Source organism: Oryctolagus cuniculus, chromosome 4, assembly GCF_964237555.1.
Source record: "Oryctolagus cuniculus chromosome 4, mOryCun1.1, whole genome shotgun sequence".
NCBI lineage: Eukaryota > Metazoa > Chordata > Mammalia > Lagomorpha > Leporidae > Oryctolagus > Oryctolagus cuniculus.
In genome coordinates this window covers 151,100,920-151,114,410 of record NC_091435.1, presented here as the reverse complement: position 1 = coordinate 151,114,410, position 13,491 = coordinate 151,100,920, and the positions used below count along the sequence as shown (strand labels likewise).

The window sequence follows — 13,491 nt, the reverse complement described above, 5'->3', positions numbered from 1 at the left end:
CAGAACTGCAGGGACCTGGCATACATGTTCCTCTGGTGACCTTGACTTCAAAGAGGCCGCTGGCGGCTGCGGTTCCCTTGGCTTGGAAACAAAACCCGTCTCTGGGATCCAAAGCTCCCCTGGCAGAGGGTGGTGGAGTCACTGTCCATCAGCTCCCACAAGGACCGGCTTGGAAAACGTGGCTCGGAGGCAGCGGCCTCCGAACACCAGGTGGTTTTCTGTCTGTGTTGTGTCCTCACCTGGTCTGTCAGAGGAGTTCAAACTCCCTCCGGCTTTCAGGATCAGGGATGGCTTGTCCAGGGTGCTATGGTCCTCATGTGGTGACAGAGGACAGTGGCAGGCAGCAGCCTTCCCTGGAACATGTGGGCCAGGAGAAAGGCGGAGCCAACTGCAGCCCGTTGGCACAAGGACTCTCTGCTCTGAGCCCCGATCAAGGGCAGGGACGCGGCGCTGCCTCTCCCCTTCTGTCTTCCCAGGGCTGCTTCTGAGGCTGGTTCCCACAGCAGGGGGAGGAGGAAGAAAAAGCCGAGTTGTCCACCCACAGCACAGCCAGCGCCCTGGTCTGGTCATGTCCCCAACCTGCTGAAGTGGGATGTCTCTGTCCCTTCACTTCCCTGGTGGCTTCCAGCTGCGTGATGCAAGCCCAGGAGGCAAAAATGGAAACAGCTATCTCGAGTAGCCCATGGGTGGGCTGCTCTTGGGAGTGACAGCATGAAGATGACGTCATAAGTATTAAAAAAAAAGAAAAGAAAGAAAAAAGAAAGGACTTTGGAGGAGGCTTGGGCCAAATCCTTTCTGGTAGAAACGAGGAAACGGATTCAATTTGAGGGAGTGAGTTGTACCAGGTCCTGCGGCCACTCGTGCCTGGACTTGTGCTTTTCCGGCCACGTCAGTCTATTTCAGAGAGTGCTTTGGAGTGGAGCACTTTTCAAGGCTGTGCCTCTGTTTCCCGAAATGCAGCAGGAGAAAGCCCCTTTCCAAGAGGAGCTGTTGAGTCCAAAGAGCAGAAGCATCAGCAATGGTGGAAACACCCCAACCCTTGCCCAAAGCCTGCATCAGACAGAACCCATGACATGGAACGTGGTGCCGGCATACAATGTGACTTCGGAGCATGCTTTAGTCGGGGAGCAGGCCTGACATCTGTGAGTGTCGGCATTGCCAAGGCAGCTGCCTGGGGCCGAGCCACGTGGCACACACACACACACAGTTTCCATTACAGCAGAGCCTGCTGGAGCTTTGCCAGGCTGGACAGACAGCGTGGTCCTGAGAGAGAGAGAGAGCCGGAGGCCACTCAATGGCACCAAAATAGACATGTGAAGTCCCGGCTTAGCTGACCGGGAGGGAGGAGTGGGGAGATCCGCCCCCAAACACGTCCACCTGGTGGAAACAGTCTGAGATGGAATGGGCTGTAAATAAACCAGACTGTGCTAAAAACAAACAGCTCCGGGGCACTGGGGGAGGGCAGAAAGAGCCGCCCTTCACCTGCTGAAATGCCCATAGGTCAACGGGGAGAGGCCAGGCTCATGGGGTGGGGGTGGGGAGGGGCCATGCTGATGCCCCAGCAGAAAGAGCAACTGATTGCTTTCAAAAGATTCATTTTATTTATTTGAAAGGGAGAGAGAGAGAGAGAGAGAGAGAGAGAGAGAGAGAATCTTCCATCTGCTGATTCACGCCCCAAATGGCTGCAATAGCCAAGGCTGGACCAGGCTGAAGCCAGGAGCCAGGAGCTTCTTCCAGGTCTCCCATGAAGGTGCAGGGGCCAAAGCACTTGAGCCATCTTCTGCTGCTTTTTCCAGGCCATTAGCAGGGAGCTGGATTGGAAGTGGAGCAGCTGGGACTCAAACTGGCACCTCTATGGGATGCCGGCTCTGCAAGCGGTGGCTTTACCCACTATGCCACAGCGCCAGCCCCATGACAAAAGCTTTTCATCAGTGGAAGCACACACAGAGTGCTGGGTGAAGGAAGGCACTGGAAGCCATATACAGTCTGAAAAACAAGCGATGGTGGGTGTGGGTTAACCACGAGTGTCTGAGGGCAAATTAGCCATGCAGACCTCCCGGCCTCCTCTGTGTGTCTGGGAACCACAGCCTCAGCTGCTGGGACAAACGAGAGGCGAGAGAGGAGGTGCGGAGGGGACCCTGGTAGGGTTCTGGAGTGGGGTGAGCCCACCAGCCTTCTCCACGCACCACGGCTAGGTGCACCTGCCCACTCCCGGCTCCCGATCCTTCTGGGAGGGCATTGGCTTTGTGTTCTGTGACAACATAAGGGCACAGCCTAGCACGGTGCGCTCCTGACACGCACAAGCAGCTGTCATGGAAACCAGCAGGAAACAAGACCTCTCGATGACTTTGACAGCGCCGAGAGTAGCTGTCACTTTCACCCACAGACACTGGCTGCCTGGGTTCAAACCCGCCTCTGACTCTTGCTAGAAACGTGACTTTGGGCACAGCACTTAACTTCTTTGCCTCGGACCCGTGAAATGGGGATGGTAATGACACACACAGCACCCAGCTCTCAGGGCTGCTGTGAGCCTGTGTGGGAATTGCATAACTGGAACCTTGAAGGTAGTAAGTGTTGGATGTTTGTGTCAATAACTCAGCTTTGGGAGTGCCTGGTACAGTGCCGATCCTGGCAAAAACCTGGCTCTCACTCTCCCAGGAAGCACAGTTTAATCAGGGATGCACAAGGGAACAGTTTTACACCACAGGGAAGAGCTGATACGGAGGTAAACACAGCAGGGCCGACCGACTTTGTTCTGGGAAGTCAAGGAGAGCTTCCTGGTGGGGGCAGCAAACCTGCAGCTCTTGGTGAGCGAGGAGGAGTATCCAGGGCTGTGTTACATAGGGCAGGGCTGAGGGGAAGGACCACTGAGCTCTGTCTACAGTGAGAGGTCACCATTCAGGCACATTTCTGCCTTTCCCACAAGGCCTGCTCCGGGCTTGGCAGGGTGTGCTCAAACAAGCAAGTGTCTAACACCAAATACGGCAGCTTTCTCCAGCTGGAGCGTCCTCTGGCTTCCCCATCTCAGACTCCAAGTGCTATCATCCTATGTCCCTGCAACTTCAAAATCGCCCTTGGCTCTCCTTCCTCTGTCTCTCCTACAACACATCGGCCCCTGGCTTCTCTGTCTCCTGGAATGTGGCCTCGTCTCTTCCTTCCTGTCCCCACATCAGTCCATACAGGCTCCCTGCCCACTCGCCAAGCTCACCCTGGCCCTGCGGTTCCTGCACCCGGTGCTTTCCAGTGACTGGGTTCCTGTCCCTTCTCCACTCCACACCTGCCGTGGCTGTCTACTCCTTTCCAAACAAAGCCCAAAGCCTCTGCAGACCATCTAAAACTGCACGGTCTAGCTTGGACGTCGCTCCCCGGCCTTCCCTGTCACCTGTCTCCACTGTTCTTTAAAGAGCCCCCTCTCCCATTAGCCCACCTCCTGGTCAGAGGGTCCGCCTGCTCCTGACCCCCTGCAGAAGCTCCTCCCACAGTTTTGTTGAGCCAGCACCGCCCCACCCCCAGGATCCTGCTGTAGCACAGCCAACCCAGCGACCTGCCTGGGCCATCACACTCCCCAGCAGGGCTATTTGACCCAAGAGCTACAAAGACAAAACAGATGCTGGAGGTATGGGAGTTGGGGGCGAGACTGGATCGGCCTCCATGGCGCGTGCGGGAGAGAAGATGCTGAAGAAGGTGGAATGAAATAGATGTGCAGGAAGAAGATGGGGGGGGGGGTGAAAGGAGGAGGGAGGTGTGAGAGTAAGTGTCAGGTTGCCACTGATGGTTGGTTTCAGCTCTTGCTGATTTTTTACATTAGCTTTTCAATTTTCGCTTCCCCCTGAGCCAGTGCGAGAGGGTTTCTGCATCTTCCAGCCAAAGCAGCCCAGAAGAGAAAGTGTCCTCTCCCTGGGGAGCCTGTCCCTTCCATCACACAGGCGCCAGCCAAGGTCAAGTACGCATGAGCCCCCCAGACCTTTCCTTGGTCTACAAGACCTCCCGTCTGAATCCTCCCTGGTATTCCAGAGTTAGCAGGAATGCCCCCTTTGCCAGAAAGTGTCCCTCGTGGTCACCGTCTGCTCGTCTCAAAGTTCCTTCTGTTCCGCGTTAGCTGAGCTGGCCTGGAGCGGATGCTGCTTCGGTTCTGGGCGCAAGATTCTGCAGAACTGTTTGTGACCAAGACAATCACCAAGCATGGGATAAACCAAGTTTTCAATGGAGCCATTTTGGAAATTTTCAGAGATACTTTTGGTAGTTTCAATGGCAGGACTGAGTAAAGAGATATCACACAAAAGTTGACAGGCTCATATGTTGAGGATCGTCCATGTTACATGACTTTTGACACACATGCATATAATTATCTCATCCTAGAACCAAATTTGCTTTCAAAATTGTACTTAATTAATCAACTAATTAATTTGAGAGTCAGGGAGAGACACTGGTTCACTCCTCAAATGCTTGCGATGGCTGAGGGTGTCACAGCCTCAATCCAGTCTCCCATGTGGATGGCGGGGACCCAAGTACTCGAGCCATCACCGCTTCCGCATGAGGTCTGCGGAAGTAGGAGGCTGAAGTCAGGAGTTGGAGCTGGGACTCAGACTCGGGGCACTGCAGCATGGGATGTGAGGAACTCAACCGCTAGGCTGAACAATTGCCTCCAAATTCTCCTCTACATAAACATTTTTTATGTACGGTTGTACTACAAACTGAGTTTGCTGAGACTAAAACTTTGAATAATGATAGTTCTTTCTTGGTGGGGGGGGGGGGATTGTACTCAGTATTGTTTATCATTTCAGAAAATCACACCACAGAGTGACACATCCTTCATAGCATTTGGGTTTCTGATAGCAAACCTGACTTTTAGCTGTTGTATTCCCCATGATTTCACACATGGGGCAAGCGTGCAATTACAGCAGGATGTGTTCTGACCACTTATAACCGAAGCCTACTTTTTCTTATCATAAATCACTTTCTTGTATTTATCTTTTGGATCACATCGTATTGAATTTTTAAATTCTGTCTGTATGTTGTACTGTTTATGAATTTCATTTCGGGATAGGAAAGTATTATTGCCCACAAGAGGACTTTGTGTCTGAGGGGGCTGGGGACACTGGCATGGTCAGTGGGACAGTCCTCATTGGTTGATCCTGGCAACCACTTCTAGTAGCACTGGAGCTGATTCTGGAAACTTCTTGAGAGCGCTGAGCACTTGCCTGCTGTCTGAAGCGGCTCCTGGGAGACAGCATAGGAGAGCAGACAGATACTGGCCTCTGGGAGGTAGCACTACAAACTGGGGCATTGGGCCTTTGGTGCAGTGGCTAAGATGCTGCACCCCACATCCCATAATGGAGTGCCCGAGTTTGAGCCCCAGCTCTGTTTCTGTTCCAAGCTTTCTCCTAAAGTGCACTCTGGGAGGCAGCAGGTGATGACTGCTACCCACCCAGGAGACCCAGATGGAATTTTTGGCTCTTGGCTTCCCCCTGGCCCAGCTGGCTGTTGTGGACATTTGGTGAGTGTCCACCGCGGATGGAAGTCCTTTCCCTCTCTCCCTTTCAAATAAAAGTAAATACATAAATAGTTGACAAGTCAATGTTTAAAAAAATTAGGGCTGGGCACTGTAGTTCGGCAGGCTGAGCTGCTAACTGGGACGGCCCCATCCCATCGTGGAGTGCTGCTTGGAGTCCTGGCTACCCCACTTCAGATCCATCTTCCTCCCACTAATGTGCCTGAGTGCTAGCCTAGGCACTTGGTCCCTGCCACCCACACGGGACACTCAGGTGGAGTCCCAGACTTCTAGCTTCAGCCTGGCTGTTGCATGCATTTGGAGAGTGAATTCTGTCTCATTACTCTGCCTTTCAAATGAATACATCTTTCAAAGTTTTTTTTAACAAAAGACTATAAGCTGGTAGGGATCAGGGCCAAGAGGCACGTGGTGGGCAACCTGCACGTGTTCTGTGACAGGGCAGAGGTGTTGGTGCCATCGTGGGACCAAAGCTGGCGGCTAAGAATGATGGCCTTTGCCAATTATGGGTATTCTTGCCATGAACGTTCTAGGACATGTGTTTTGGTGAAAATACACTTGTTTTTCCCGCCATGAGAGTGACATGGCTGGGCTCCAGTGTAACATCTGTGTCTGGCTTAATGAAAAAATACCAAGCCGTTTTCCAAAGAGGTACCACCAATTTGCACTCCACCCCCCAACGCATGGTCATTGTGGTTGCACATCCTGGCTGCGCCGTTCTGGGGGGCATAGGGGGTCCCATGCTCAGCAGAACAGACGAGCAGACTGTCGGAGGGTGGCACAACCGAGCTCTATTCAGCGGAGGCGACACAGCGACACCCAGGAGGACTCCTGGGGACATCTCGCTGGTGAAGGAAAGGTCAGACATGGGAGTCCCTGTGGTACGATGATCTCAATTACCTAAAACCCACCAGGAGTGGCGTGAATCCCCGACGTGGGAATTCAGGCTGGTGGAGGTGGGGGGTGTGGAGACTGGGGCTTAAAGGAGTGTCTGGGTGCTGGGTGTTGTGTACCTTGACCTGGGTGCTGGTTTCTAAGGGTCTGTTTACTTTGTAGAATATCACGTTGTAATTTATGACTGTATTTTGGGGTAAGGCGTCGTTCGACACAAACCATGTCCTAACATGGAGCACAGGAGAACCTCTGTGTGAGGACCAAGGGCTCACAGGTGAGGAGTGGGCCACCCATGCACCGAAGCATCCAACTGTAACTCTAGTGAGATGGATGACACCCAAATGCACGTGGAGTCTGTTTCGAATCACAGAGCTAGGGCTCTTGGCCTCAATGGATGCCACCACCAGCCTTTGCTGTCTAAAGAGTCTCTTCTGGGTGCGGGGTCAAAGTTAACAGCCAACACTCCGTGTGAGTCAGCTTTGCGTTGCTACACAAAATACCCGAGGCAACTGACTTGGTAAAGATGCAAGGCTGCTTTCTCTATAGCTCAGTGTTACAGGTGCAAGCCCAACAGCAGGTGGCGCTATAGGAGTGGTCTCCGATTAGGGTGGAGATGGTAATGGGGAAGCCGGTGCAGAGGCTGGCTCCCAGGGCGAGACAAGAAGGGAGAGAGGGGGAGGGAAGGGGAAGGGGGACAGAGGGGAGGGGAGGGCGACAGGGGAGAGTGAGAAGTGGGAGGGGAGGAGAGAGAGGGAGGGGAGGGAGGCAGAGGGGGAGTGGGGAGTGGGTGGGGGGAGAGTAGGAAGGGGGAAGAGAGGGAGGAGAGGGAGAAGGAGAGGAGAGGGAGGGGGACAGAGGGGGAGGAGGGGAGTGGGAAGGGAAAGAGGAGGAGAGAGAGGGAGGGGAGGGGACAGTGAGGGAGGGGAGGGGGACACAGAAGGAGGGGAGGGGGAGGAGAGGAAAGGGGAGAGAAGGAGAGAGAGAGGGGAGGGGACCGAGGGGGAGTGGGGAGGGGGAGGGAGAGAGACACTGCACTTTTCTTAACCACCTTCCAAGCACACACACCCAGTGGGTGACAGGCTTCCGGCCAGGCTCTTAGGTTGGTAAGTCCCATCCCAACACACTCTACAAAGTTCTGCTGCCTCCGGAGAGTGCCGCCCGGGGTGGGGTGGGGTGGGGTGCACGGGGACGGGCAGAGGCTCTAACGAGGCCCTGCTCTCCGGACAGCACTCCCGGGCCTGGATCAGAAGAAGCGGGGCGGCCACCGAGCATGCTGCCTGCTGACGCCGCCGCCGCCGCCCCTCTTCCCGCCGCCCTTCTTCCGAGGGGGGCGCAGCACGGTGAGTCCCTGGGCCCGCCCGCCGCCGGGAGACCCTGGGAGACCCGGGAGTCCTGGAGACCCCAGCCTCCTCCGCCAGCAGAGGGCGCGCTCTGCGGCTGGCCAGTCGCCGGTTGCCCTAGGTGACCCCTGGAGGGAATTCTCAGCTGGGGACCGGATTGCGCAGAGCGCGCCCTCTTCTGGAAAATACTGCCGTGGGTGCTTGAGTTTCTGGGTCCCACCGGCTGCTCGGCTCCGATGTCCCCTTTGTCTTCCTTCTCCTCAAGCATTTACGAAGTTCCTTTCGGCCACTGGTTTCTGAGGTGGAGCACTCCCTGGGGTGAGCGGGAAACCTTCCTCCAGGGGCCACGCTGGGGTGTCGGGGGCGGAATTTGGGAGAAGACAAGAGCAGAGCCCAGGAAGTTGGTTTAGGAGACCTCAGGCCAGGGCGTCCTGGATCCTTCCAGAAGCTTAGATCTGTACCGTCCAGGACCACGGCCATTGCCCATGTGTGACTGTTGAACACTTTTTCTTTTTAAGATTTATTTATTTATTTGAGAGGTAGAGTTACAGAGAGAGGGAGAGACACACAGAGAGGTCTTCCATCCGCTGGGTCACTCTCCCAGTGGCTGCAATGGCTGGAGCTGGGCTGATCCGAAGCCAGGAGCCAGGAGCTTCTTCTGAGTCTCCCACGTGGGTGCAGGGGCCCAGGGACGTGGGCCATCTTCCACTGCTATCCCAGGCCATAGCTGAGAGCTGGATGGGAAGAGGAGCAGCCGGGACATGAACCAGCGCTTGGATGTGATGCCGGCGCCGGGTTAACCTACCATGCCGTAGTGCCCGCCTGGGGTTGAGCACTATTAATACACAAGTGTGAAACAGACACCAGATTTTGAAGACTGAGTATAAAAGAAGGAATGTGAAATATCTCATTAGTGATGTTTATCATCCATATTTTACATATTTGTTATATATTCTATATTTTAATATATTATTTGTAATTTTTAGAATCCAATATTTGAGGTATGTTTGCATTAAATATATTATTAAAATTATGTTTTTTTAAACCTTTTTAAAGGTAAGAATGTGGCTAGCAGAAAATTTAAAACTACAAGGTAGCTCTCGCCAGTCACTTACATTGTGTTTTTGTTAGTGCTGTCCTAGACATTGGAGGAAGCCCATGAAAGATCTTAACTCCCAGGGCCGGCACTGTGGCATAGCGGGTAAAACCACTGCCTGCAGTGCCAGCATCCCATATGGGTGCCGGTTCGAGTCTCGGCTGCTCCACTTCCGATCCAGCTCACTGCATGGCCTGGCAAAGTAGTGGATGATGGCCCACGTCCTTGGGCCCCTGCACTCACGTGGGGGACCTAGAAGAAGCTCCTGGTTCCTGGCTTCAGATTGGCACAGCTCTGGCTGTTGCAGCCAATTAGGGAGTGACCCAGCGGATGGAAGACCTCTTTTTCTCTGCCTCTCTTTCTCTTAACTCCCTCCGAAGTGCTCGTTCTACCTCTTGACCCATTCAGCCCAGAGCAGGTGTGAGAACAGAAGCTGGTGTCATGTCCTGGGGCTTTCACTGGGGTGTCCGGGAGCCAGCAGGCTTGGGGACCCGATCTTGGAGCAGATCTGCGTCCAGGGAGGTGACGCCTCCTCCACCCCCAGTCTGACCTGTACCCCTGTGTTGCTTTGTACTGCAGCTTCTCTCCCCAGACGTGAAGAATCTGCTCCTGGAGCTCGAGACCTCGCAGTCCCCCTGCATGCAAGGTGCGCTCGGCTCCCCAGGGCCTCCTGGCCCCCAGGTCAGTACGCTCTGCAGAGCCATTTACTCACTTCCGCCAAGAGCAGGGAAGCCCGCTGGGCCTGGCCTCGCAGCTTCGGCCCCTTTTGTATGATGTGAGGCTGTTTTTTCTTCCCTATTGTGCCTCTAGACAAGCCAGAGCCACATGGGCGGAATACTGGTTCCCCTTGAGTGAATTCTGGCCTCCCAGTCTTGATTTCCTCATCTGAGCAATGGGCACAGTAATTGCCCCTTGGGTACTGAGTATGGAGGGGGTGGGGGATCGGATGAGATGTTGCCCATATGGATGTGGTTATTATTACGGTTATTATCTGCCACATGCTTGATGATAATATCCTTTGCACATGGATACTTCAGAAAGCTTAAGGAAATGAAATTAAAAGCTAACTTAATCTTGGTGTGAAGACATTTGCAATCCACGCACACAATTGATCTCCAAAATGTTTCTGGAAATGCACATTCTACAAAAATGATGCACAGATTTCCCAATTTTGCATGGAGATAGCAAAGAACTTGTTATCTTGAGCTTCCCTGGACTCCATATCTGGCTACCAAGTAACCAGTTCTTTTCTCTCCAAAGTTAAAGGCAAGAATGAGGAACAGGCAAATCGGCTCGCACCAGCTCCGTCACCCGCTGCACTCAGCCAGTGACGGTCTCTCGAGCTCTCGAGCACTGGGAGCTTGCTGCTAAGGCTCAGGGCCTTGGCACCTGCGGGCCCTGCTGCTTGGCACATCCTCGCTCTGATTTGTATCATGGCCAGCTCCTTGCAGCTGCTCAGAGCTGTCTTTTCACGCTGCCTCCTCCTGGGTGTGCCTTCCCTGGGCACCAGGCTAAATTAGTGCCCCCTCCCAGCTCCCATGGGTCACACGCTGTCACAATGACCTATTTTAATGGCAGCAAAACCCTCTCATCCTGTTAGTTTCTTTGGATTTTGTGGGTGGTGGTGTTCCCGGTCTAATGTAAGATATGCGCTAGATGGCAAATCCCTCCTGACAAAACTCAGGGACAGGCCTGTTTCTTTAACTAAGGTCTTACCGTCTATGTGCTCCTGTGTAAAAGGGCAGCATTGGGAAGTTGTAGCAGAGACCACATGTGAGCCACAGAGCTTCAGCTTTACAGAAGAGATGTGCTGGCGCCCCAGGAGCAGGGACATGGCTCATCTTCCCACCTTCAGCGGTCTTCTCTGTCTGGCCTCAGGCCCCTGACGCCCACAGAGAGTGGCAGAGGAGGCAGATTCGTTGCTGACCCCAGAAGAGCCGCTCTTCTGTCACACCTGCCCACCTCAAACTTCATGCAATCCCATTTGAATCACCTGGAGGCTGCGTCGCCCAGCTCGGGGTTTGTACAGCCACCTGTTCCCGTAGAGCAGTGTGAACCTATGCCTTTCACAGTGAGACCTGTGGACCAGCTGCCCTGACATCAAATGGGAGCTGGTGAGAAATGGAGAATGTTGACTCCCACCCACCGTCCAATCGGAACCTGCACTTGAGCAAGCCCCTCCCATCCCCGTGAATAGTGAATCACCCGCACGTTAGAGTTGGAGAAGTGCCGGGCTGTAGTGTAGCAGCCTTGTGAAACAGTCCTGCTGGCTCAAAAAATGGAAGAACCTGAGGTTTAGGAAAATAGAACGAACAAACGCTCTCCCTCTCCCTTCCCAAAGCAGAAGGTGGAGAAATCAAAGATGCTGACTTCCAAATGTCTACACTTAGGATCCCCTGGGAGCTTTGCAGAGGCTCTGTCCCTCCCCCTCAGGTGGTTTTTCACTTGGCCTGGGGTGTGGCCTGGGCTTTGGGATTGTAGTGTGCTGGTAGTTTGGGAACCATTGGCTAGGGTGGGGCTGGAGAGCATGGGGCTCGGAGAAACCATGTTTCACGGTCACATGGGCTCTACACTCTGCAGTGGGAGCCTGGGGGATTTTAATGGGTTTTGTCTCCACTGTTCCGGGGAATTAGGAAACTAGTTATGGACCGAGTATTCCCCAGACGTGTGCGCAGAAGACAGTGGCATGGCTGGTGGTGCACAAAGCTTTGGTGCAATGGGTTCTGGAGCCCCGAGCTGGAAGCAGCCAAGAAGATAGGAGAGGGGGTGACGCACGTCTTGCTTTCAGCAAACAGGATTCTTCAGTTGCTCTCACCAAGTACTCAGGACGCTTCCAGCAGCCAAAGCATTGCAGGGAGAAAAATAAAATCAGACAGTGAACGTGTAAGCACTGCTGCTACGGAAGCACTGGAGACGCGGCTCAGAGAAAGCTGAACTGGGGGGGTGGGGGGTCAGGGGCATGAGGATCTCCCATGGGAGCTTCAACAAGGCTGCTGGGGCAGGAGCCCAGTGCACCACGTGCCTCCCTCGCCACCAGCCCTGCCTCGGTTTGATGTATTCTTTCTTTGCTTCTTATCTTGATTGTGTAGGGCCCACCTGGGATTCCCGGCAAGACAGGACCAAAGGGAGAGAAGGTATGGGCCACTCTCTCCTTCAACCCTCCTCTCCTTGGTAATTGCAGCCTGTTTTCTGGGGGTGACACCGAGAGTTTTCTGGTTGCGGTTTCAAAACGTGTGCTAATTCTGCCTTCGTGCATGAGAACGGGCACCGTCGTGGCTGCCCAGCTGCTGTGCGTGAGAGTTCCACGGTGTGTTTGAATTTGGCCACGGACGTGGCGTGGGGGCTCTGAGAAGCCAAGAGTCAAAGCCATGGGCTGTGCACGATCACTGGCCCTACCAAAACCTCTGCTTCTTCACTTCTCTGCCCGAGCAGTTTCGGCTCACCTGTCTTCTCCATCCACAGGGGGAACTTGGCCGACCAGGAAGAAAGGTATGGTCCGTGCTGTTCTGCCGGCGCCACATGGGCACCTGTGGCCCGCATGGGAGTGAGTGAGTGCATGCGCTCCTGGGGTGGGGACCGCAGTGTGCTTCTGTGGCCGCCGACACCCAGCACCCGGTGCCGGAGCCCTGAACTGATGCTTGCTTGGCAGAGTTACAGCTCCAAGGCAGAAGTGACATCTCAGCCCCACCCCAGCCGCTGTCTAAGGTGCTGAGCTGGAACGAATTATGGGGCGATCTCTGCTTGGACCTAACAAGGATAAAGGTTGATTGGTGATGTCTACCACCGATGTGGACGGCAAGAGCAGAAAACAGTGTCTCAGCCAGCACTTGCACTCCGAGCCCTCCACATCTGCAGCTACCAAATTAGCCAGTGAGGGGCCAGCATGGGGGTGCAGTGGCTTAAGCCACCTCTTGTGATGCGGGCATCTCACATCTTGAGTGCTAGTTTGGGTACTGGCTGCTCCACTTCCAATCCATCGTGCTGCTGATGCGCCAGGGGAGGCAGCTGAAAATGACCCAAGTGCTTGGGCCTCTTCACTAATGGGGGAGACCAGGATGGAGGTCCTGGCTCCTGACTTTGGCCTGGCCCAGACCTGGCTCTTGCAAGCCATTTGGAGAGTACCAGCAGGTGGGAAATTTCTCTACCCCAACCTGGCCCATCTTTCTTTTGCTCTGCTGTTCAAATAAATAAACAAATCTTTAAAAAAAATAAGTAAAGTGAGCCAGTGGGTAGAAAGGTCACATCGGGCTCCTAGCTCCTGCTCCCCTTCTGTCTTGCATAGTCCCTGGCTTAGGTTGGGGTCCCTAGAAGCGGAGGTAGAAATGGCATGTATCATGTGCAAGTTAATAAATTGAGAAGCAGAGTCAGGAGGAGCCAAGCAGGGCTTCAGTGTCAGGTTAAGCCCAGCCTCGCTCGGCCGCCTGATCCCTAGGGAGTGTCAGCATGGGTGTAGCAATAACTAAGTGAGCTAAGAGAGCTGGGCTGTGGGCCCCAGGAAGGGGAGGTACATAAATGACTGAACAATTGCAGCTGCCCCAGGGCAAACTGTATATTTGCAACTTGCAGGAAAGAATTTCTAGCAGCGGGCAGGGTAGCCACCTGGGGTGGGCACTCTGAGCAGGTGATAGAGACCTTAAGACAGCATCTGCTGC

General features: G+C 54.1%; 1 protein-coding gene across 2 annotated transcripts in view; it reads left to right on the top strand.

Moving 5' to 3' along the window:
- COLQ (collagen like tail subunit of asymmetric acetylcholinesterase) overlaps positions 1 to 13,491 on the top strand; it is a 62,941-nt gene that overhangs the window by 23,665 nt on the left and 25,785 nt on the right. For both annotated transcript variants that reach the window (XM_008266031.4, XM_008266032.4), the window contains exons 2-5: positions 7,631 to 7,743; positions 9,419 to 9,520; positions 11,929 to 11,973; positions 12,302 to 12,328. In XM_008266031.4, coding sequence (XP_008264253.2) covers positions 7,631 to 7,743; positions 9,419 to 9,520; positions 11,929 to 11,973; positions 12,302 to 12,328 — 287 coding nt within the window. The remainder of the gene's footprint in view (positions 1 to 7,630; positions 7,744 to 9,418; positions 9,521 to 11,928; positions 11,974 to 12,301; positions 12,329 to 13,491) is intronic.